Source organism: Elephas maximus, chromosome 17 (assembly GCF_024166365.1).
Source record: "Elephas maximus indicus isolate mEleMax1 chromosome 17, mEleMax1 primary haplotype, whole genome shotgun sequence".
Lineage (NCBI taxonomy): Eukaryota > Metazoa > Chordata > Mammalia > Proboscidea > Elephantidae > Elephas > Elephas maximus.
Genome location: NC_064835.1, coordinates 66738853 through 66764905, shown reverse-complemented (window position 1 = coordinate 66764905; position 26053 = coordinate 66738853). Strand labels below are relative to the sequence as shown.

Genomic DNA, 26053 nt, shown 5'->3' with positions numbered 1-26053 from the left:
CTTTGGTTTAGATAATAAGATTAAGCCTTTGGCTCTGCCATATGTTGTGTAGTTGCATTAAAGCCCGTGCTTGGGGCGTAATGGACCTGATGGGAACCAACACTGGCTGGTGATGTTGTGCCTCGCAAGCCAACGTGGCAATTAAATGACAGTGATTTCTCCTTGGGCATATAACTGCACTTACAAACATAAAACGTTTGATTAAATTGGCCTGGGTGTATTAAAGATTAAATTAGAGGAAGGTAGCTGCCAATCTGTGGTCCATGTTATAACTCTGCTTCTGATTTACCCAATGTAGGTTTCACAGGGGGTTTGTTCTCCTTAAAGCCAAGGGTGGCCATGACCCATGAAAATGTCCTCAGTATACCATTCTCCCATGTCTGCACCTCTCTTGTGCATAGGTACTTAGTGTCACTCAACAATGTGTTTAAATCCCTTCTGCAAAAGTATATTTTCAGCAAAGGAAAATAGCAGCTATTTTAAGTTATTTACATCTCTAAACATGCTCCCGTTTGAACAGATAAAAGACTTTATTCCCCTGTATGTTTACATAAGAAACTTGTTTACAGAACTTGTTTTCTATACAATACTTGCGTAGCAATTTTCAGATTTCACATTTTTTTTTTAACTGCGTAAGACAGCTTCATGTACATCTGTTAGCTTTTTCTTCTTGGGGAGGACAGGATAAAGGCTGATAATAAACACACATCTACATGACAAGGGAGTGTGCAATAAATAGGGCAGGGTAGAATATGCGCAGGAAAAGAGAATCGTTCAGGACACTACAACAAAATGGGAACCAAGAAGAGTATATTCCATTCTAGTAACTACCACCATTTGGTAACTTTGTTTGCATAGGTTAGCATTACCCAAGGAGCCTCCTTCCCCTACATTAAAAACCCCAGTGATTAGTTAAAGGAAATCCAGGAGAAACAAAATAGTATCTTGTTACAGATTACTTGAAACAGAGGCCATGGGATTCATTCTGATCAAGAAACCCAAGCATACCCAACCTCAGTAACATCATGAGTGTGGAAAGGAAAAGGTTAACTTTGTGTTGATGAAATTACAGTCTCTAGACAGGATAAAAGATATTTTTGCAATACCTGGAGTGTTTCAGATATTCTAAATATCTGGATTTAAGCATTCTAAATATCCACCCATGTGATAATTTTTCTATTCTACCTGGCAGTCTCTAATTTGCTTAATCCAGTACTTTGGGCAATCCTGTTACTTTTACCCCCACACCCTACATTAGTGGTTCTGGGACCCTGATAATTTTACAGAATGAGAAGGTTAATGACTCCTAGAGATGACAGAAAAACCTCATTATGGGAGACTTTATTTTGTCCCATGGTACCAATAGCAGGCATTCATTCAGCTGAACTCAGATCTCTCCATACCTCTGGGCTGGGGTCAGTCACAAAGGTCTCCTCCTTCCCACATGACTGCTAAAGGCAGGTATGTTCCTGACTTGGGGGAAGGTTACGTTGGTTTGAATCAAAGTGATCAATTATCTGTCAGAAGACTGAGAAAAAAACATTAAAGACAAAATAAAACTAATATTCCATCTTGAGATAAATAGGTTCTTTTCTTGGGTTTGTTTCCCTACAATAATTAGCAATCCAAGTTTCATAATTCTAAATCAGAAAGAGCCAAGTCCAATATCAAATGACACTGAACAAAAGTGACAACCTTTTTGGGAGGCATTTGAAAATCCCTATCTTATAATTTTCTATACCATGCTAAAGACTGGGGACCACAAGAGTTCCCTTATTCAGGATATTAAAGAAATTATGACTGAGCTTTTTCATTTTCCATTACAAAGTCCTCTCTGGCAAGTTTCTGGGGAGTATCCTATTTGCTATCTTCAGTAGTAACCACTCTTCACCTTATGGGGGTGATTTTGCTTTTTGGAAACAGTCAAATGTTACTCAGAACACAGAGTGGTGGAAAAATATCAAGAAATGGAATATACTTTCAGAAACTGAAAGTGATATTATTGAGCTAGTAATATAACTGATTTTATTATACCATATTACCTTCCTTGATGGTATTTCTAAGGAGAGGAGTTTCAAAATAAATGATGGCAGCCTCATTTAAAAAAGTATTAGCTTTTCACATGAAACCAGGAGACTTTGAAGGGAATAACACTCAACTAGATGTCAAGATTCTGATATGTCTGCTAAAGAAATCATCGGATAATAATTATAATCACATTTTTAAAAAGAGACCAATTAAGCCTCGTCTCCTCTGAGGCCTGTGTTTTTAAAAACATTGGGACTTGAATTTGATTACTTAATTATCTGAACATTGTAAAGGGAAAAATACCAACTTGTGATGTTTTCTAGTTTAGTTACTACTTTTATACAGTTGGAATAAAAGCAAATGAGAAACATATCTTATAGTATTTGCCCATTTTTTAATGGCAGATCCCTGATTATACATTTAAAAAGAACTGAAATCTAATATGATTTTGTTAGAATATGTAGGGGTATGTGTGTGTGTATAATATTAAAAAAGGAAAATCTGTGTTCAAAACTCTGTGATATTTTAGGCTTCTATTCAGATAGCCAAGAAAGAGCAACCCCGGTTATCAAAAGCCCACTATAATTCTCTAAAATGTAAATATTGCTACAGTAATAGCAAGAACTATAGAAGGTAACTGAAGAACATCGGGATTATATAAATCCTTCATAGTCCTTCTAAAGAATAACAGTATTTACTTAGAATCCTATAATTCTATAATCTTAAAGACCATCTAGTTCAAACCCATTGCTGTTTAACAGAAACAGCAGCTCTAAAAGGTAAAGCGCTTCCTGAAGGCCACTCAGCTGCTGACTGGCGAGGGCCAGGATGAGGTCCCATGAGGCCTGTCCAGCCCAGGCATCTTTTCCTACCACCCTGCCTCCATCCAGCTCAGGTCCCACATCTGTAAAACGAAGTGGATGGACTAGAGGATGGTCTCTAAGGTTCCTCTTGTAGCTCAGTTTATGGTTCCATAGGTCTATCAATTATCAGCACATTATACTCAGCTCAAATAAACCCTCTTAGTTCAGGGTGATGCTACAAACTAAGGAAGCTCCCATTACTGAGTCACTCACAGGTATTCCTCAGGAGAAAAACAGTTCTCCCCACTGAGGCCCTACTCTTCAAGAACAAGCCCAAGATAATTTCATGACATTACCTCCCTCAGGCTTCCACCATCTAGTCTCTGGCTTCTATTCTGTTCACTTTCATTAGCAGTCCCCATTAAGCTTTATTGAGCCAGATGACTACATAATATATCTCAATATAATTATGGGTAATGCACAAAAGGAACAATTTAGAGACATCTAATTTCTAAACTATAGTCTTCATGGTTTCAACTAAATTGTGAAACTAGAGATTTCATTATATTTCTAACATGTATGTATGAAAAAAATCAAATCTGAAAACACAGGAGTAAACATTATTCTTATTTAAAAATAAACATTTCCTTCATTAGTTTATACATTCTTTCTACGCCCAGGAAAGAGAATACAATTCTGATCTGCAGCAGTTTTTCTTTTTTATAAACGGGTAAGCCAAGTCCCACTTTCACTGCTATCCACTTAGAGAAAGCACTTCATAGACTTTTTTTTTTTTTTAATCCTCAGCATGCAAGTCGTGCCTCTCTACATTTTGGAAACAATCTGTTATTTTAGTAGAGGCCTTCACTTAGCCTATCTAATTTCACCAGAACAGGAAGTATTTAAAGTCAAAAGATGGAAAGGCTCAGACCTTTCCTCGGATGCCTTTCTGGGGTCAAAGCTTGTCCTCCAAAGTGCAGTGTTTTGCAGGTTTTTATGGTTGCTGTTAAACCTTCTCTCCCCCCAACCCCCTTAAAGTGCAAATGTGAGGAAGAAGAAACAAAGGTACTAGATAGAGAAACCAGTGAATGGACTTGGAATTTTATTTGTACAAATCTGCTCAACTAAGAGTTTCCCTTTTGATCATGGCAAATGGCACTTGAGGAAGAGAACAACAGTGGGGTTCTCTGTGCCCACCTCTTTTCAGAAGGGTGATTTTATAAAATTGGTTTTTCTTGTAAGGGGGAAAAAAAGGAAAAGAAAAAAAAAAACCATGTCAATGAATATGTACATATACAGAGGGTGCCCATGAGGGATGTTGTCATGTCAGTGCAGGGTCCTTGATTTATTTCATGAATATTCTAAGGTTAGTGAGGAACTACTCTTTCTTTTGTTTTGTCTTCTATGTAAGAGGCCAAGGAAAACCAACTGAACATGTTCCATTGGCTGCAGTCTTCAATTTAAACATCAGAGAGATAAAAGAAAGGTAAGTAGCTACGGTCAAACTGTGCCAACCTTGTCAGCACACTTATTTCTGATTATCTGAAAATAAACAACATGCTTATTCTACAAAGACAGAGGACCCGCTGAAAGCTTATAGTAACACACAAGCCAATTCAAAATGATTCCATATGTTACACTGTAGGACTGCTGTGCAGTTATACATGGGAAAGAGGGCAAAACCCTGTACAGACACCCAATATCGGACTTGAAACACCAAGTGGAAACACAACTGTCCAGCGTCTTCATTTATACACAATTTACAATATTTGATTCAAAATAAAAATCACAAGAAAAATACATCTGTTTCTGCTACAATTCCTTCCCCTCCCCCACCTACCCCCCAGTGAAAAGTCTTCTAATAAAAGGTATCACATTACTACCATTGTCTGATTTTGGTCTAATTCTGAGATCCCAGCTTGGGACAGTTAACATGAAAAGGAAGTCAATACTTGGGATTTATATCAGGTACACATTTTATCCAAGGATCTCAAGTACTTGCAGTCACATCTCCAGATCTGAGAAATCACGGTTCAATGGAAGCCAGAAAGCTGGACGAATGCTGAGCAGGTTGCATGGGGTGTAAAATCCCTTGGCTAAGTCTATGATCAAAGGTCAAAGTTGACTGGCTACAGCAGGGCTCAATTTCTCTTCCCAAACACATACTGCTATCAGTCAGTCAGTTTTACCCGCTCTTAAACCACGGACCCATCTCCAGGCTACTGCCTGAAGTTAAGACTAACTGAAGAAGTCATGTCCTCATGATAATGTATCAGGATATAAAGCAAAAACAGGTAAACACATTTGCCAGCATCTGGCCAAAGGAGACACGGGTTGGGAGGTCATTCCTAGCAAGAATGAGACAAAGGTGTCAATTCACTAGTTTCAGTTACGGTTAAGCTTTTGGTGGAGTGGATTCCAGCAGAGGTGAAGCTCATGGCATCTAGCGCTTGATTTAAGATAATGCTATTGAAGAAGGGTAATGAGAAAACACGGCAAAACTAACAGGGAGAAACTGGCCAAGGAATATCTGGAGGGCCAAAGTGATTTTCTTTCCTTATCATTTCTACAGGAGAAGGCAAGGGGTAGGAGATAAGGGCTAGAGGCCCCTTATTTGCAGATTAAAAAAAAAATTCATTTTTCTTATAACTCCGTAATGAAAATGTATATTACGGTATGAAGGTTACACAACTGCATCTGCTACTGGGTCACGGCTACAGGTCTATGAGCTGATCCACCAGCAGTAAAGACCTGGCCAGGTTGGGAAGACTGGGCTCAGAGCTCCCACTGCTGTTTCTAGAGTGCCCACCTGGAAGTGGAGAGATAGGAATTCAGTACAAAACATACAGGGTTAAGGTTCAGATGTGCAGAGCAAGCAAAGAAGAAAACAGCAAAACAAAAAACCTAGAGAAGCAACATTTTACATTTGCAAACTCTTACACGTTGATTTTTAAACATATAAATTAGCTGACCATCACCTCCCACCAAAAGTTCAGGCTGTCTGTTCGCACCGTAGTACACACAGGACACCTTGTGAAGATGATGCTATTTCCAAATGAATATGTTTTGCCTGAGCATTGCTGGCTGTACCCTAACTTCCTGATAACATCTACCTATCTCCCTGATAGTCAAAATCAATCAATTTTTACTTTGGGATGAAATTAGTTATTAAGACCACTGAAATTAGAACATGCTTTTAAAAATAAATAAACTAGAAGGTCCTGTGGCAATTGAGGGTTTAACGGCATGTTCAAATGATTTTAACCCATCCAAGAGGAAAAAGGATGCTCCAAAAATGCCCAAAAAGATGTAAGTAACAGAGTATCCTGTAAATCTCTTTGGGAAGAATATTTATTACACAGTGTTCTAGGCATGATAAAAAACGTTAAGTGCTTTTTTCGACATATGTCTTCAGGTTTGTACTGACTGAAGATCACTTTTTGTTTAATGCTTTATAAAAACTAGCTTTTTAAAAAGTCAAATTATTAAACACTTTTCTCTAAATAAACACTGTGGTCAAGCTCTCTATCTGTATCTCTAGCTTTCTATATGCTGGCCCTCAATGATTATCATTACCCATTTCCTTCATTAAACGTTTTTTGTTTGTTTTTCCCTCTTGCAGACTAGGCTGATTATGATCTCAAGAAGAGCTGATATCAAGCTCTTCTCTTTTTCCCATCCTCTCTTTCTTACCTTGTGGATTTTTGGTTATCAATACAGGAATGGGGTCAAACTCATCTTCCGCCACCTTGTCCGAGCCCTCAGGGACATCAAAACCTGAGATGAGATTACTATCTTCTGCAGCTTAATACCGAATGCAAGTGCACAAGCAGAAACAACAGAGGCAGAGATTAGCAAATGAGAGAATGTGTAAGAGGCACAAAGTTCCCAACTGTAAAATCACTCTTGTTTCTAAAGGTGAAAGTAGTCACTTTTCTGGGTTGAAATGTTGTTGCTGTTAGATGCAGTTGAATTGATTCTGACTCATGGTGACCCCTTGTGTGCAGGGTAGAACTGCTCCACAGGGTTTTTAAGCCTGTGACTTCTGGAAGCAGATCACCAGGCCTGTCTTCCAAGGTGCTCTACGTGGGTTCGAACTGCCAACCTTTTGGCTAGTAGTTGAGCGTCTAACCATTTGCGCCACATAGGGACTTCCTGAGTTGAAATAAAAGTGGCAAAACCAGAAAACTTCGGGATATGGAAGCAATAGCTTTAGAGTTGGCCATGTTAATTCTTTTATAAGTGATATGGGAGAAGTGTTACAGGACAAATTCTCTCCACCACTTATAGGACAAATTAACGGTAATTACAGTCATGCATCGATTAATGTCCACCACACGTTCTGTGAAATAGGATGTTATATGATTTGGACGTTGTGTGAATACCATACAGTCATGTGCCACATAACATCCATTCTGGCAACATCTGACCGCATTTATATCAGTGGCCCCAATAAGGTTATGGAGCGCGGGGAGGAGGAGCCTGCGGCCAATGCCCTGAGGGAGCCATGGAAGGAAAAAAGCTCACAGCGAAGGAAGAGGGAGGGGAACTCCGGGAGGTAGCATGCGGCGTATGGCTACATTGTGAGGTATCTCTTCAATGTCACTATTCACGAAGGCACAGGAATTAGTCATTTGTTTTCTTTATTGAGCAAATAGAGACCTGACTAACAGTACTGCTAAAACTCAAAACTAGAGGTACATGGGGGAGAGGGGTAAATTAGTGGCTCTTTATGAAGCAACCACTATATACAAAAAAAAAAAAAAAGAACCTATTGCCACTGAGTCAATTCCAACTCATCGTGACCTTATAGGACAGAGTAGAACTGTCCCAGAGAGTATCCAAGGAGCGTCTGGTGGATTCGAACTGCTGACCTTTTGTTAGCAGCCATAACTCTTAACTACTATGCCACCAGGGTTTCCACTATATACAAGGCGAGTAAAATATTTCTGGAAGGACTCACTGTTCTGTGACTGGGAGAAACACTTTCAAACAACTCTGATACCTCAGGGAATGCTGGGACACAAAATCATATGGACTGAGACATGGAGCAGAAGTCTGTGAGAACATTCCTCTCAATCCTAACTGAGGCTACCCCACCAGCCCAGCAAGTGCCAGCCAAGCATCTATGCAAGTGATGCATCTCTGTAATTACGCAATGCGGCTGCCACACTCCCGCCAGGCTTGTTTAAATAGGTAACTTCCCTCTACCTGCTCTAAAAAAAAAAAAAAAATCATTTTAATACCGTCAGGGGTAAAAAAAAAACCCCAAACTCAGCTATTACCACTGTAAACCACAGGCTAATTATTTTTAGTTATCTTGGGGAAGTTTCTTCAGAAAGGGCTTAAGCTGTTCTTTTCTATGCATTTTGCTCCTTCCAGAAAACCACCGCCACTGTCCAAGAAGAGAAAGTTTAGTGAATGCCTGTCTACGGTAAGGCATCAAGCCTATCACTTTCACAAGCTACACACTTAATAGAACTCAATTCAAGCTACTTTTGTCCATTAGAATCTCAAAGCAGTATTAACCCAAGACTAAGCGAGAAAAACCCAGTAATCAATCATGACTTCAAAGTGAAGTAAAATTCAAAATTTTCATAAGTTCACTCTTTGAGGGCTGATGATTAATTTTTTACTGCAACTATCACTTTAAATCAGAGCTGATGAAACAATCTTAAGTTCTAAGGCCAATAAGTATCACGTTAATAATGGCCAGTAGATAGTCACCCCAACCATCTTCTTGAGCTGACTGCAAAGGTATATAGCTCTGCCTTTAACAGGCTGACTTGGAATATCTGCCCTCCAACTTCTTGCCAGAATACAACACCTCCTCCACTACTCTGTTGTCTAAGTTTTACTGAACGCTCTTACTGAGAGATGTTATAACACAGTGATTAAGAGTACAAACTCGAATTTTCTACATAGGGAGGTAGTTAAAAAATTCATTAGCAAAGACTTTTGGTAAGGAAAACTGTCAGAAGCCATTCAGTTTTTCTACTCTAAGGATAAATGTGGGCCCAAGGAGAAAGTATTTACCTTTATGGGCCGGAGCAGAGATCGCTATAGGGGCAAACTCTTCCAGAAGATCGGTAGTAGGGTTAGAAAGCAGAGAGGAATCAAGCAGGGAATCTTCCCCGGTGAGAGAATCTGAGTCCAGATTAACAGCGTCCCAAGTCAGTGATGGCATTAAATGGCACACACAACAATATGATAAGATTAGATCTTCAGCCTTTATTTCATTTACATGTTATACATTCAAGCCAAGGTGGGAGAAAGAAAACCAACAGAAACATGGTGAGCCCTCTGGATTTCCATCTATAGAAATAGGTATTTCCATAATCTTCTTAACATTAATACATAAATATGGGAGAATTTTTTGCTCAGAGGTTGCTGGGTAAGCAAGTCTGTGATTTGGACGCCAGGCTAACCTTAGCAACTCAGTTCTCAGCAAATGCCATTTGGGAAAAAGGACTCTGAAGTTAAAGAGTTTTACTTAAATTTTCCCTAAACACTCATGGAGTAGAGGTTCTACAGACCAAGGTATCCAAGCTGACTAGTAGAGGGTTGTCCCTGGTTTGTTATTAGCAGAATGTGACATGTATTTTCTAGAACTCATTCAGCTTCCCATCCAAAGTATCATGATCTTGCTTCTTACTAATATTCTTTAAATCTGAATTGCTCCTTTGAACTTGGGATTTGGCTTTCAGTTAAAGAACAGAAAGAAGACAAAATTCATAGTTCAAGCATGAACTATGAATTATGAACTATGAACACATGAACTGTTTTCTAGGAAAATTTTCCAGGAGAAATACTGAGATTCCATAGCATCCAGATGAGGATAAGGAAAAGGAACCATATTGTCTTCTGTGTTAATTTTTTTTTCTCACCTGGATGAGGTTATTTTCACATGTCTCAGACTTATATTTGTTTCTATTCCAAGTTAGGATATTAGACACTTGTATAAAGGTAATTATGGAATCAATAAAAATGACGGTTACCAATGTATTTATGAGCAGTTAAGAAATTCTACTAAGATTTAACTTTGAATTTAGAGTGAGATCAATGCTGGATCTAGGGACGATATCAGTTTTGCCTACCATTTAGCAGCAAATCACCTGTACATGATTAAAACTCTGTCTTGGGTACAGAATGTCAACACATAGAATGTGAACCCCATGCACATTACTGAACTGTGAGATAGGGAAGACTGCTCAGCAACCTGAAAGAGTTAAGGGCATCCTTGCAGCTCAACAAAGTGTTTTAATTTAAGGAGGTGGAAGAAACCAGCCACCAGTGAAAAGAATCTTGAACAAAGAAATATGATAGCCAGAGGATGCCCAGGGATCGCTCTATAATGAACATGGCTCCAAAAAGCACTCTCTGCTCTTTAGTGAGAAAACACGTCACTCAACAACATCTAGAACCTGGGGCAGAAAGAACAATTCAGGGCATTAGTTCCAGGAGGAACTAGCCAGTCTGCAAAATAAGCCCTCCATCATCTGCCCCAGGTGGAAAAGACTGGCTCTCAGGGCTCACCACATGGACCAGCCCCTCAGCCGCAGAGACACCTGACTGACCTGTGCGGTTCGAGGTAACGGATTCCGTCTGAGATGGGTGGCGCTGGGGCACTGGGGGCTCCAGTCCTGGTATGAGACTCTCAACAGCAGCATCAGCTTTTTCTTTTGGAACAGAACATTAAGAAAGGAGAGGAAATGGCAAAGGAAAGGAGGTCAGAAAGTTTTTTAGGAAATTCTGTAAAGGCTTTCTTCTACAGATCTCTAAAACACCCATCTCAGGTGAGATGGAAAGCATAGGAAGCGATTTTATTTGTGCTGCTCTGAGTGTGTGGGCTTCACTGACTGAGCATGTATGTGGAAGGCTACCACTGGAGTCAATCTCAGCAATTCTCCATTCCTACAGATAAATGTGGAACACAAGCCACCCAGCAGATTTCTTCCATGTCAGAAGACCTAGCGGGTTGAAAGGCACCTTCATACCTTCTGGTAATTCTGTTTTTCTTAGTCGACAGACGTGAGGGCAAAATATCCTCTGTGCCATGCAGGCCACCAGTCCATCTCAAACCATCTCATGAGCTAGAACGCATTCTGCACCGTATGGCATCCCTCAGCTGGAGGTGCATCCCTCTTTATGGTCATGGCATTTTTGAGTTCTAGGACTTTTTGCCCAAAGGCATTATTATGTCTTTAAGACAGGCCTTACTGGACTATACAGGCTCTGGGCATTTTGTAGGTCTTGCCTTCCTTGGAGCACAGGAAAATGCAAGAGAGTTAGCAGACCAAGCCCCTGCCCTGGATTCTCTTCATGGGGCTTAACCACTGGGCAAAGTGTTTTCTCAGTTACTGATTCTCACTACATACAAAGGCTTTCTAAAGAAAAATCCACTAAGTTCCGTTAAGTTCAGTAAAGCTGAGGTTCAGCTCAAAAACTTCCATGAAGTTTTTGTTATTAAATGTGAGTTTTTCCATATTCCTCCTCATTCATAAGAAATTCTTTCTAGAAATCTCAGGATATCAAGAAAATAAAAATGACAGTGTTATACCCCTGGAAGGCAGAGAAAACACTTCATTTGGGGTTATAAGTAGATTAAATAGCCTTTGGCTTCTGGGTGAGCACAAGGCATAACTCCAAAACCAGCAGATGTGGCATTTACGCTATTCACTAGGAATCTGTTCACTAGGTATTTATTATTCTTGAAATAGACAAATATTAACATGCATAAGTGAAGAAACAGAGATGATAAGTTTACCAATTACAGCATCAGCAGTGCTACCAAAAGGATCTGTCAGAGGCAAAAGGTCAGGGAGCAGAAGAGAAGTGTCAGGAGATTTGAGTCCCTCAATAAGTTTTTCTAGGTTGGGCAGAGACAAAGAGAAAGCAAAAATGCAATGAGATCTCAAAGCAAGCTGATCGTTTACAATTTTCTATGCGGACACATTTTAGGCATCAAAATTTTGTTTAGATTTACCATAAAAATGAATACTGTTGGTAATATTTCCCCAATTGAAGTAGTTACTTTGTAAGGCATCCAAGATGCTGCCCTAGGTTTGTCTGCTTTATTTGAAATATAATTTACATATAATGAAGGTCACTAATTTTAAGTGTATAATTTGGTGAGGTTTTTTTCTTTCAATCTGATGAGTTTCGACAAATGCATACATCCATTAACCATCACTGAAATAATGATATGGAACACTGAAAAGTTCCCTTGGGCCCCTTTGTAGTCAATGCCCTCCTCTCACCCCTAGTCCTTGGCAACCACCAATTGATCTATCTGTCACTACAGTTTTACCTATTCTAGAATTTCCTATGAATGGAACCATATGACACGCAGTTCTTTGGGTCTGGCTTCCTTCATTTAGCATAAAGCTTCTGAGATTCACCCATGTTTTAACCTGTATCAGAAGGTCATTCTGTTTTATTGCTGAGCATGGAGGCACATTTTGTTTGTTTGTTTTTTACGGAGGCACATTTTGTTTATCCATTCACCAGCTGATGAGCACTGGACTGTTTCCAGTTTTTAGCTATTAAAAATAAAGCTGCTATAAACATCTGCATACAAGTCTTTGTGTATTCATTCCCCTTCCTGGGCTTAGTTTTGAATCTCTTTTTTGGGGGGCGGAGGGGGTCTTGCATTTAGACACAGTTTATAACTCACCAAACCTCACAAAATTTACTTAAACCTGTAGATGGGTTACTTTGGGCATCTTTTTACTAAGAAATAAAAGAATCTGAGAAACCACCAAGTGTGTCATACCTGATAACTTCATGTATGACAATGTATACACATTAAGATTGCTTCCAAAACGATTCCTTTAGCCCTGATCCCTCAACAACTTTCTATTTACCTTTAACCTATTACAGGCAGAGCGTTAACTGGAAACAAAATAATGAATCACAGAATCTTAGAGGAAGCAGGGACTTCAGAGCTCAGACCTACTTTTACGTCCAAGGAGACTGAGGCCAGATAAATTCTGTAACCTGACCAGTTAAAGACATGTTAACAATGTTTTTTTCTACTGCAGAAAGAAACTGCCATTAAGATAAAACTAAAATTAAAATGTTTGAAAAAAAATGTCTGAGAAAAAGAAGCGACTTAAAGTTCAAGTACATGCATGTAACATTTTATTGGGTCTATATTCTAGCATACAAACGAAAATTAAGATGGCTTTCCTGACAAGCCTAATTTTTCAGTATTCTGAACACTAGTTGCTTTATTCCTTAAAAGCAAAAAAGCTTCTTTCAGCACTCACATACTTGCACTCTTGTGCAGCACTGGATAAAAAGTAAAGACCCAAAATTACTTGTTTGTCTTTTATGCAGTAGCTATCCTGGTGTGAAACCTTAGGCTGGTATTCTTTGAGATTTGAATTCTAGCTTCTCCAGTGACCACTGAGACCCTGAGGCAGTTCCCTAAACTTTTGACATTATCTCCGGGTCTGTAAAATGGAGATACCTCTGCCCACCTTTTGTGCTGATCACTCAGACACCATCTCCTGTAAGCCTTTCCCCACATTCCCTGCCAGATTAAGAATCTTCTGGGGCACTCTGCCCTCACTTCTCTTACAGCCCTTACAACGTGACTGAAGGCAGAGAAGGTGACTTATTAATCTTGGTAGCCCCAGTGCTTGGAGCCCTCTCATACTCCCTGTCACATCTCTGTCTTTTGGCTTGATTGGAGGTTGGGTAGGATAGGAGATCAGCTGCAAAAAGTCTGATGCCTCAACAAGAGTAAGAATCTGATATTTTTTATTATCTAAAACCATGTGAGAAGGTATGAAAGTGTGTGTGTGTGTGTGATGTAGTGAAATGGAAGAGGTGAACTGCCAAGTTTAGGGAGGCTTATTTTCCGACCCATCTCAAACTTGATAATATTTGTATGGTCATTGCTGCCTGGGAATATTCAAATACTGGGTGGGAGGGGCAGAGGATGGGGTACTGCCAGGCAGAAAACTAGGGCAACTAGGAGTGAGAATATAGGGCCACAGCATATGGAAGGCAGAGGACATGTGCAAACGGACTCTCCCAGTGAGGGAAGGCTCTCGGTTACCCAGTGGCTGGCCTCTAGATGCCACCATAACAATAACCATCACTTACATTTGTAGAGTTTAATGTCAACTTTCATTTATTATACATAAAAAGTCCTGAATTTGGGAATAGTAAAACAGTTTTATAGTTGAGGAGAATGGTAATCACAGACTGTGAAAACGTATGACTTGCCCAAAGTCACTGATAGGCCGTGGTAGAGCCTGGACTTGACTTCAAAGTTCTTTCTACATGCTGCCCACAGGGTCTGCCTACCTCCATCAACACAGGAGGAAGGGCCTTCACTTAGATACTGTCCCATGCAGAATGGTAAAGTTATCGAAGAAATGTAGGCGTGGGAAGGAACCTCAGACTTTATTCAATTTAGCCTTCTCATTTATAGATGAAGAAAACAGTTCCAGAAAGATGAAGTAACTTGCCCAAGCTCTTACAGGAAGTCAGCACCAGAATTAGCTAGGACTAGGACCCATATTTTCTGAACTCCAGCTTTTGTACTGTATTACTTTACTGTGCAGTGCCTGAAATTCTACCATCCTAGAGATTCATTCCTCTGGTTTAACTAAGGCTTTGACTGCATTAAAATGTAGACTCTTAGAGACAATCCTATCTAATGCTATTATTGATCATTTCTGGTCACTGTAAATGAAGAGCTTGAGAAAATGTTATCGTGGGGCAGCTACAGCAGGCTGAACATCTACGAGGGAGAAGACATTGTGAGGGAAGTAAGCCTTTAAATCACGGGGCCTGGAGGTCTCCCATCTGCAAGGGCTGGCCCCAGTATCATTTGTTTTATTAATTCTTTCTCTTACAGTTTTACAAAAACATATTGAAGATAAGTATCATGACAGGCAGTAGGGAAGGGCAGAACAGAGAATAGGGTGGTGAACTTAGGAAATGGTGACACAGGCATTCTTAAAGACCCCAGACCTCTATCAAAATTCATGTTGGCAATATCACAACCTGCTGATATCTAATGAACAAATAACCAAGGGAAATGGCTTCTCTGGTAGCAAAAGCAAACGCATATTCTGGGACATTTCATACCCGAAATATAAGACTCACATCCTTATTCTCAATTACATAAGGTAATAACAGATCAACGGAATCCATAAAAAAATCCAGAGATTTCATTTTAGCAATGATTTAATTCTCCTAAGATATACTGTACAGAGGTGTTTTATCTCCTTTGTGATACAAACATATGCCTATGACCTCATCATGTTCCAGTACATGTGAAAAGCACTGAATAATTCTGGATAGAAAAAAGTGGTTCGATTTTGTATCACTTCCTAGATCGGCTTAGAAATTTTTAGAACTGGCTCCAGACTCTAAATATGGGTATGGGGGAGGTGGGGAGGAATACACCTACTCCTCACTTATCAACTGTCTTGTTATCCAACATTTCACATTAACGACAATAGTAAAAAATCTGTTATCTGACTATTTTGCGCATTAACAATGTATGTCTGGCAGTAACAAATGCCGAGGTGTGAGTAATGCCGGCTGTTATGGTTAAGGTTATGTGTCAGCTTGGCTGGGCCACGATTCTCAGTGGTTTGACAGTTATATAACAATGTAATCTGGCTGTTATATAACGATGTAGTCATCCTCCACTTTGTGATCGGATGTGGTCATCTTACATTTTTGCATAACACCAAGTTTCACAATAATGGCCTGGCCTTTGGAACCTAACTAAGCATGTTGGTAAGTGAGGAGTGGGTGTACCTGGATTTAGAAAGAGAAATCTTTTGAGTCCCTGGGTGGTGCAAATGGTTAACACATTTGGCTACCAGCAAAAGGTTGGAGGTTTGAGTCCCCCTGGAGTCACCTCACAAGAAAGGCCTGGCAATCTACTTCCAGAAAATCAGCCATTGAAAACCCTATGGAGCACACATGGTCCCTATGAGTTGCAGTTGACTCCAGGGCAACTAGTTTTTTTAAAAATTCTTTTATTTATTTATTTTACTTTTGTGACACTGTACATTTTTTACTTTAACCGGGGTCTACAAAATGCCAGAAAATAAATAAGCAATATGAAAGAGCAAAAGAGCCTGAATTTAAGCTAGTGAAGTTACCTAATTTTTCTAAGTAGTTTTCTCAGCTGTAAAATGAGAATATAAACTACTTTATAGAGTTGTCAGGATTAAATGGGTATATTTAACAGAATTAATAGGTATACAAATAAAGAGCTTAGTACATATAGAAGGGTATTAACCTTTCCTTAAGCACAAGGACTATACAAGGGGTCACCTAGCTACAGGTGCTTGATTACAGTAGCGAAAATGGATAAAATTCCAGACTTTATTTAAATGCCTTGATGTAAGGCCTGAATAAGGAGAACTCCTTGAATAAAGTAAAACATGGTAAGGAAGCAGCACAGCCTAAGAGAGAAAAAAAGGTTCTAAGAGGTAAGAGACCTAGGCTCTGCACTAAGTTTGTGAGGCATTTTGGGAAAATCACTTACTCTCTCTGGACCTAAGTTTCCTTATTGAAAAAATGAAGATAAAATTAAAGGTCCTATCTACCTTTCATTTTACTTGGATCCACAATCAACGCCCATGGAAGCAGCAGTCAAGAAATCAAAAGACTCATTGCTTTGGGCAAATTTGCTGCTAAAGACCTCTTTTAAAGTGTTAAAAAGCAAAGATGTCACTTTAAGGACTAAGGTGCACCTGACCCAAACCATGGTGTTTTCAATCACCTCATACACATGCAAAAGCTGAACAACAAATAAGGAAGACCAAAGAAGAATCAATGCCTTTGAATTATGGTGCTGGCGAAGAAATACTGAATACACCATGGACTGCCAGAAGAACCAACAAGTCTTCGAAGATGGAAGAAGTACAGCCAGAATGCTCCTTAGAAGCAAGGATGGCGAGACTGTGTCTCACGTACCTTGGACACGTTATCAGGAGGTACCAGTCCCTGGAGAAGGACATTGTGCTTGGTAAAGTAGAGGGTCATGGAAAAAGAAGACCTTAATGAGATGGATTGATATAGTGGCTGCAACAATGGGCTTAAGCATAATAATGAATGTGAGGATGGCCAGGACCGGTAGGGTCGCCATGGGTCAGAATGGACTCGATGGAACCTAAAAACAGCAACATCTACTTCTAAAAGTCAACCATTCAGTGTGAAGAGAAAAATAGTAAGTAGGAACCGGTTGCTTAGAAGATGGTCTGGAGAGATGGAACTGGATGGCCGGCACATTTTAATTCTGACCTGGTAATCACTGCAGGGAAGGATGCTCAGAGGGCATCTCAGTACCACAGGCAGTGAGGTGACTGGCCCAGAGGCAGCAGGTTTTGGAAAACGGAGAGAGCTGAGTCAACATGCTGCTTAACACGCAAACTCAGGCCAGAAAGGCACAGACAGGAGAACAGGGTGAGAAGGAAGGGGAAGATCTAAGCTCGTTCCACATTTGAAAAAAACAACTTCTATTGTTTTATCCCTTGCTGTATCTAGTTTGTCTTGGCAGTTATGAGTGCTACTTCAATGAAAATATCTGTAGATAAATATATAAGCACAGTCAAGTTTTCTTAAATTTTTTAGAAATAGAACTGCTTTCAGTCCAAGAGAAAGTACAATTTTAAAGGCTTCAGTTATAAACTGCCAGAATGTCCTCTCAAAAAGCTGAACTGACACACCCACTAGCAAAATATGTGCATGTCTGTTTTCCTATCCCTTCTCCAAGCCCTAGGATGTTGTCTTTTTTTTTTTTTTTTTTTCATTTTTACCAATCTAATAGCTGAAGTCACAGCACCTCCCTGCTGTATAATAAACACTTCTTGGATTCATCGTGATGATGAACTTTTTAAAAAAAATTTACCTGTAACTGATACTTCTTTTTTTATGAATTGTCTGTTCATATTTTTCTGTTGGAGGTGTTATCGTATTCCATTCCTATTACCTTATTCAGTTCTATCTCAAGTTTCTGGAGGTCCTAGACAAAAACGAGTCAGGTTAAGGGCACAGAGAAGTGCTGAAACCACGCATGGTTAAAGGAACGGCAAGGGGACCCCTAAAGTAAAATGGATCCAGAATAACTGGGCCTGGACAATGGAGACCACGGGTGCTTTTAAAAGAGAGAATTATTAGTATTTTGACATTAAGGAAAGATGTACGAGAAAAGGTCTTTTCTTATGAGCACCTCCCCCACTTCTTAAACATAACTCAAATGGCAGTGGGGGCCAGGGAGGAGGAGAAGGAAGTAGACAGTTGCTAGAGTTGGAGTTAGGAATTACCTAATCCATTTCAGACTCTTCTCTTACAGAATCTCCTCTCAAGACCTGGCCATTAAATTTATCAAATATAAGATGAGAAGGTGACAAACCCTTCATAACCAGTCTAAGATGAGATAATAACAAGCCATTTCCTAACGTGAGATTGGGATAGATTATAAATTGTGACCTTTCTCTCTTTCAACATATCAAGAGAAAGATAGGTACCCATTTTGGGGGCTAATAAAACCCATTTATTCAGGCTCACTCAAGACCCATTCCAGTCCTAACGAGGAAGTAGTGAGGAGTACTGAGCTAACAAATACAGAATAGCCTGATTCAAAGCCCCACCAGGAAGAGATGATGTGGTGTTCAGCTTTGTGGCTTTGGAGATTTATGTCCTGTCTGTCTTGGAGTGTAGTCTTGTGATGACAGATGCTGCTTTTTAAATCCAGTGACGGTAAATAGTTCTTTTCACTGAGAAGCCAGAAACTAACCCATCTGTGACATCTGCGAGTTGGAAGCAAAAGTCAAACACCATACTCCATGGCAAATATGGGTAATTACAGATTCATATTAGAGAAATGAAGCTGCAGGGAGATAAAGTTTCCAGAGTAAAGACACATACGTACTATGATCAACCTTGGACTTTTTAATATCACAGGACAGCTGTTGGCAGTGAGGAAGATGTTAGGCAAACAGCTGTGAGAGGAATGCCCATCTTAAGAATAAACCACAAAGAAAACACAGTTTCTTCAGGAGATGTTAGAGCTACAAACTAAGAGAAACTTTAAAAAAGAAAAAGAAAAAAGATTTTAATTCTGGGAAGTGGCACTTATGCGGAAACTAAAACATTCTTGCTTCGTCTTATGGAACACTGATGTTGAGAGACCTGGATTGAGGAGCTAGTATAAAAATCTTTTCCCCAAATATCAGAGAAAAACCCTCAATCTTTTCTACCATATTTTAAAACTTGGTACTATCTATAGTTTGTTCTCTAATGCTAACAAAAGACAAAATGAATGAACACACAGCAAATGGGCATCAGTGAAATCCTTCAGGACTCACTAGCCATGCCTTATTTGGCAGCTTTGTGAATACATACGTGCTTATGCCTACGATTTTTAGATTCCATATTTTCCAAAAAAATTTTGTTTACAGTGCTTTGCAAAACCAAAAATACTCCTTAGATAACAAAATCCACAATTACCCAGTGCACCTTAACCTACGGTAGACAATCGTTGTATCAAGGGACTCTATTTTAATGGCTCCCAGTTGTGCAAAGGTTAAAGGTTTTAAGAAAACAAAACCCACTGCCATCGAGTTAATTCTGACTCATAGCGACCCTACAGGACAGAGTAGAACTGCCTCAGGGTTTCCAAGGAGTGCCCCGTGGATTCGAGCTGCCAACCTTTTGGTTAGCAGCCCACCTCTTAAACCACTATGCTACCAGGGCTCCAAAAGTCCTAAGAGCAGTTTAATTTCTACAAGGAGAAAAATATTAATGTTACATAAAACTACATAATAACTAGGAATAGGAACCCAGGACCAAAGTTGTCATAGCATTTACCATCTGCATAGTAACTCAGAAATCTACGTAGCTATTTCAAATAAAGATTTCATCTGAACCTCATGATCACTCAGGAGCTAGGACAAGTTTTAATATTCCCAACTTTAAGGGTAAGAACACAGAGTTTAAGTGACTTGGCAGAGATTATCTAGCTACTAAGCGGCTAGAACCCATGTCTTATAAGTTCTAGTTCATTTTTATGTTTTCCTAAACCTTAAATTTAGCTCTCCAGTCAAAGAATTTATTAATCTAGAACTGTCCTGAAGACAACAGAAACATTCAGTGCTTGACGGATGTGGACAATGAAAAGGAATGTGTACCACAGCACCGACAGAATAGCACTGAAGTCTTTCTTGACATACCTACCACTCAGTATTATTTGTAGGATCAAAGGAAATTTTATACATGAGAACATTTTAAAAATATAAAATAAAAATGTCAAGTCTTTGAAAGGCATGGTTGTCAGGAGACTATAATTCCATGATTCTTATCATCAAGAAGGCTGAGTGGAGAAGGTGAACATGGGCTGTATGCAAAAAGAAATAAAAAACCAAACCAAAAAAAAACACCTGATTGGTGTCCATATGGGCTGGAGGAAGTGGCAAACTGCATGCTTTTCATGGAGAAAAACAAACTAGAAGTCTGCCTAGGTACCAGGGAGACACTCAACCCTTGGCCCTTTTCTCATCCAGTCCCTTCCTTAACTCAGGCTAAGGAAGGATGCAGCTTGAGTTCCGGCCCCACCTCTGGAGCTCTCAGCTTGAAACTGGCTTATCAAGGTACTGCCAGGCATACCTGGAGGGTACAACACAGAAAAGAGCCTCTATTTGATTCCTTTTCTCCCTTTTCTTTAACCACCCTATACTGAAAGAGTTCCCAAAGTGATTTTAGTTAATTTGTGAGCTACCATCAGGTCCAGCAACCTATAAAGTTACATAGTACTGCTGTTAGGAATTGGTTATCTTTTATTTCTGACTGGATAAAGCAGGATGTCACTTTATGAAAATCTGTTAATCCCTTATATTCATGATGCCATTTGCAGGTTTTTATTTCAGGAATAATCAAGCATAAGTAGAGTGGACTGTTCATAGTTACACAGTAACTCAGCTTTCCTATACGGGCTTATGTCTACCCCTAAAATGCTGCTGCCACCACCAGGCAGAGAGCAGCAAGGCGAGACTGGCAGGGGTCAAGTCAGGTATGTAAGTCAGCTTTCCCATAAGGGCTGACGCCTACCCCTAAAATAATGCTGCCACCACCTGGCAGACAGCAGGAAAGTGAGGCCGGCAGGGTTGAGTCAGGCACGTCAGAGAAGCAGCTCCACAGACAGGAGCAAAGCCACCTGATCAGGGCAACTTTCTGCTTTCCCCTTAGAAAAAAATAAAAATTATCTGGGCACCTAGCTGAAGTCTGTCTTAGTAAGTAGAGTACATGAACATCACAATCACTTCCAATCTTGAGGCAATCAATCAAATACTTTTAAAGTTTTGAGAGAAAAGAGAAAACAGACTCTATCAGTTAAAGGTTAATAATTAGCAGGGGTAAGAAAGGGAAAAAGGAAAGGCTGTCAGAAGCAGAATGGCCATCAGCTGCTGAAGAGTTGGGCCCACCTATCTCCTTTTGCAGAGTCTGAGGGAAGGGAAAGGGCAATTTCCGTTCCTTACACACCTCCCCACCACCCTCCTGAAAGAACAGGATGGGAGGGGAAAGCAGGAGGGGAAATATTTGGCATTCATGAACTCCAATGGAGAATATCCAATTACTGTTTCAAAAGCTTCTTCAATCAGAACATGCTAACCATTCACTTTCAAACTGCTTACTTAAATATCAGGATCTGGTAGGCGGAAAGAGACCGTGAACTCATGCAGCCCAACTCCCTTCACAATGAAGAGTCAGCCCAGAAGGTCTTCAGATCATGGCAGAGTCACAAAGAGGCCCCAGGTCTCCTGACTCACATTTTCCATCAACTTTTATTATGATTTTTTAAAAAACTTGTTAATTTTTATTATGCATTTTTATATTAGAAAATAAAAGCACGTTACATAAAAATAGGTACTGGATGGAAAGGAAGTCACTTATAACCCCATCTTCATAAGAATAACCATTATTAGCATTTTGTCCCTTTTTCATACATTTACAGGTTTTTTTCCCCATGTGGCTATAATTATATTGGACTAATGTTCTTTCTAATACATGAAAAACCAAAAACCAAACCCATTGCCACTGAGTCAATTCCAACTCATAGCAACTCTACAGGACAGAGTAGAACTGCCCTGCAGAGTTTCCAAGGAGCACCCAGAGGATTCGAACTGCCGACCTTTTGGTTAGCAGCTGTAGCACTTAACTACTATGCCACCAGGGTTTCCATTCATAGGCCCCTCATATTATCATTAACACAAGCAGAGAGGAAAAACCAAACATTGGCAAGTGGAATAAAATCTAGCATAATCGGAACTGATTTTATTATCTTTGCTAAGGGCCGCTGCCCCCAAAGACAAGTTTGCCCCTCTTATTAAGACATACTAAAAATATACAAAAGCACTTACCACTAGTGTTTAAAATTTAGACCCCTTTCAAAGAGTGTTTAAAAGGGAACGCTCATAAGGCCCTGGGACATAGGAATTAGGCTGCTTAGTCCCAGAACAGTCCTATTTACCTACCTGGTGCATCAGGTACTTGAAGAGAAATGAAAGGATCAGACACACTTAGAAGTGGCAGGCTAGAATCCACAGTCTGCCCACCCTTCCTTTTTTCAGCTGAAGTCGGTTGGAGGGGGAGGAAGGGTCAAAGAGAGAAAAGAGAAAAGCAGAAAACATCAAGTAAATCTAGATGAATTTATCATCTACTAACACAACAGCTCAAATTACAGAGTAAGTCATAGCAGAATAAAGAAGGACAAAGAGATACGGTCCAGTGGAATGGCAAAGTACCTCTGAGACACATAACCTAGTCCTTGAGCAGACTGTGAGGTACAATTAATGATAAAACCAGGATATTCGCACAAATCTGAAATTCCACTTCTTCCTTAGATACAGCAGCTCACAGTGATTTCTCTTTCACAGTTCCCACAGCAATTACTGTCCGTACCATGCATTCTGGCCTGTAAATAAACACTGTTTTGTAATCCAGCACATGTCTTCCTATACATCCATTACCGCCCTGAGGTACTCAAGGACCTAAGTTCTATTGCATCACCACAGTGTCTGAAACAGTGCTGGGCAGGCACACAGAAAGAGACAGAAATAGACTTATCTGCTGAGGTTAGATAAGTCCTAACCTCTGAACAATGTCAAACATAACATTTGCATTCATTCTGTAACTGGCAAACCTAACTGATAGATTTACAGAAATCTATATACTCAACCTGTAGGGTCGCTATGAGTCAGGATCGACTCGATGGCAGTGGGTTTGGTTTTTGTTTTTTATACACTCTATGGAATATTTTTATTTTTTAGGGATCTAAGAGCCTAGACGTTAAGAGAGTGGCCAGAGATCCACCAACAGAGATAGGATCAGAATCCAGGTCTCTTGATTTCTAATTTATCGTCCTTTAAATTGCATTTCATTATTCCTTTTGTCCATTAATTAAAATCTCCTTTTGCTTTCTATACAGTGGATTTTGATAAAACTTCTGAAATACAGAATCATACCAAGTTTCTATACATAGAATCCTGTGATGAACTAGATAAATGGGGCCTCCTAAAAATTAAACATTTAAGCTCATAAGACTTCTCCAAAAGAGTAAAAAGAGAACCTACAGACTAGGAAAAAAAATTTTTGACTATGACATATGTGACAAGGGTCTAGCCTCTAAAATTTATAGAAAACATTAACACCTCAACAACAAGAAGACAATTCAATTAAAAAGTGGGCAAAGGTTATGAATAGACACTTCACCTCTTTAAACATTCAAGTGGCTAACAAACATGAATAAATGCTTGTGACCATTAGTCATTAGAGAGATGGAAATCAAAACTACAATGAAATACCATCTCACCTCAACAATAATGGCACTAATCAAAAAGACAGAAAATAAGAAATGTTGACAAGGTAGTGGGGAGATTGGAACTCTTATACACTGCTGGTGGGAATGTAAAGTGGTACAACCGCTATGGAAAACGGTATGGAGCTTCCTTACAAAAGTAGAAATAGAAATACCATATGATCCAGCAATCCCAATCCTAGGTATATATACCCTTAAGAAATGAGAGCTGTGACACAAATAGACACATGCACACCCATATTCACTGCTGCATTATTCACAATAGCAAAAAGACAGAAACAACTTAAATGCCCATAAACAGATGAATGGATAAACAAACTGTGGTACATACACACAATGGAATATTATGCAATGATAAAGAACAATGACGAATCGGTGAAACATCTCACAACATGGATGAATCTGGAGGACATTATGCTGAGTGAAATAAGTCAATCACAAAAGGACAAACGTTGTATGAGACCACTTTTTAAAAAAACAAGAAGAGGTTTACACACAGAAAAAAACAACAACATTCTTTGATGGTTACCAGGGATAGGACGGAAACCCTGGTGGCGCAGTGGTTAGGAGTTTGGCTGTTAACCAAAAGACCAGCAGTTTGAATTCACCGGGCGCTCTTTGAAAACCCTGTGGAGCAGTTTTACTCTGTCCTATAGGGTTGCTATGAGTCGGAATCGACTGGACAGCAATGGGTTTGGTGTTTTTTGGTTTAGGGATAGGAGGAGATGGAAAAAAAATTACCAGCTGGTTATGAGACTCATGTTAATACTGGTGAAAGGAAAGGCAGTACACAATACAGGGGAAGTCAGCATCAACATGACCAAGGTAAAGGAAGATACTGAGAGGCACACAAGAATGAAGGGCTACTATGGTGCCACCACCACCACGGTAACTACTGTAACACAGACAATTCTGCCACAACAGTATTAACAAACAATAATCTTCTAACGGACACAGGTAGATAGGTATGCTAAAGAGGTGTGGGAGGGTGTAAGGGAACACGCCCACCTATAGATATAGGTTTGGTTGTGGATATTTCTACATATATAATTGTAGGTGCTGCATGTATATTAATATAGGCAATAGAGCACCCAATGGGCACAGTCATGGAAACTTCTTAGACATAACCAAACACCTCGTGCGACGAAGTTCCTAGGCTCAAAGGCAAAGGACCATAGACTCAGGGAACATCTACAGCCCTTGACAAAACATAGTTCATAAAGATGACTTTGGTGAGTAGCGTCTGAGGTCTTAAAAGCAGCTATCTAGGATACAACTAGTGGTCTTTGCCCATTGGAGCAAAGGAGAGTGAAGAAAAGCAAAGGCTCAAGGGAACAGCAATTAGTCCAAAAGACTAATGGACCACATGAACTACAGCCTACATGACCCCAAGACCAGAAGAACTAGATGGTGCCCGGCTACCACTACTGACTGCTCTGACAGGGATCACAACAGAGAGTTCCAGACAGAGCAGAAGAAAAACATAGAAAAAAAATCAAATTCACAAAATAGGCCAGACTTACTGGTCTGACAGAGACTGGAGGAACCCTAGAGACTATGGCCCTAAGACATCTTTCAGACCTGGAACTGAAGCCATTCCCGTAAACCATCTTTCAGCCAAACAACAGACAGGCCCATAAAATAAACAAAAACATCAGAAAGGAACATGCTCCTTAGAGTAATCAATTATACGAGACCAAAAGGACAAGATTTGCCCAAAAGTAAAGATGAGAAGGCAGGAAGGTGTAGAAAATCTGACAAAAGGCAACAGGGAACCCAGGGAAGAAATGGGGAGAGTGCTGCCACATTGTCGGGAATGAAGTCAAGGCCATGGAATACTTTATGTACAAATTATTGAATGAGAGACTAAACTGCTCTGTAAACTTTCACCTAAAGCACAATAAAAAGTTAAAGAAAGAAATTAAAAAAATAGCAAGAAAACAAAGAGAGTAAGAAGAGTATTACATATAAAATATTATGGAATGACAGCCAAACTTTTAATCGGAGGTAAGTTTATGAGGTTAGAAAAACTACTAACATACCTAAAGAAAACAAGAAGAAAGAATATGTAAGGTTAAAAGCAGAAATTAATCAGTATATTTAAAACGATCAATTTCAGAAGTATATCAAATTCCATATCCTACAAAGAACATATTCAAAACCTTATGTCCACTGCTGAGGAATTTACAATACAAAACACTGTAACCAAGTGAATATTTAAAAAGTAGTTTTGAGAATATACTATATAAAGGAATATAATACAGATTTAAAAAAAAAATTACATTTTAGGAGCCTTTTGAATGATGTGGGGAACATATGTCAGATTTATTAAGTGAAAAAATTAGGTTTTAAAATAGTATGTACA

The 26053-nt window shown here is 39.5% G+C and overlaps 1 protein-coding gene across 8 annotated transcripts in view; it reads right to left on the bottom strand.

Moving 5' to 3' along the window:
* AAK1 (AP2 associated kinase 1) overlaps positions 1-26053 on the bottom strand; it is a 188005-nt gene that overhangs the window by 9324 nt on the left and 152628 nt on the right. For 3 of the 8 annotated variants that reach the window (XM_049857597.1, XM_049857600.1, XM_049857598.1), the window contains exons 17-19: positions 22346-22441; positions 11599-11700; positions 10409-10510 (exon numbers count right to left, since the gene is read on the bottom strand). The exons of 1 other annotated variant lie outside the window; for it this stretch is intronic. In XM_049857597.1, the coding sequence (XP_049713554.1) occupies positions 10409-10510; positions 11599-11700; positions 22346-22441 (300 nt within the window). Of the gene's footprint in view, positions 1-3531; positions 5641-6524; positions 6636-8867; positions 8979-10408; positions 11701-22345; positions 22442-26053 lie in introns of those variants that run through there. 4 more of the 8 variants (XM_049857605.1, XM_049857601.1, XM_049857604.1 and 1 more) reach the window with 4 other exon arrangements.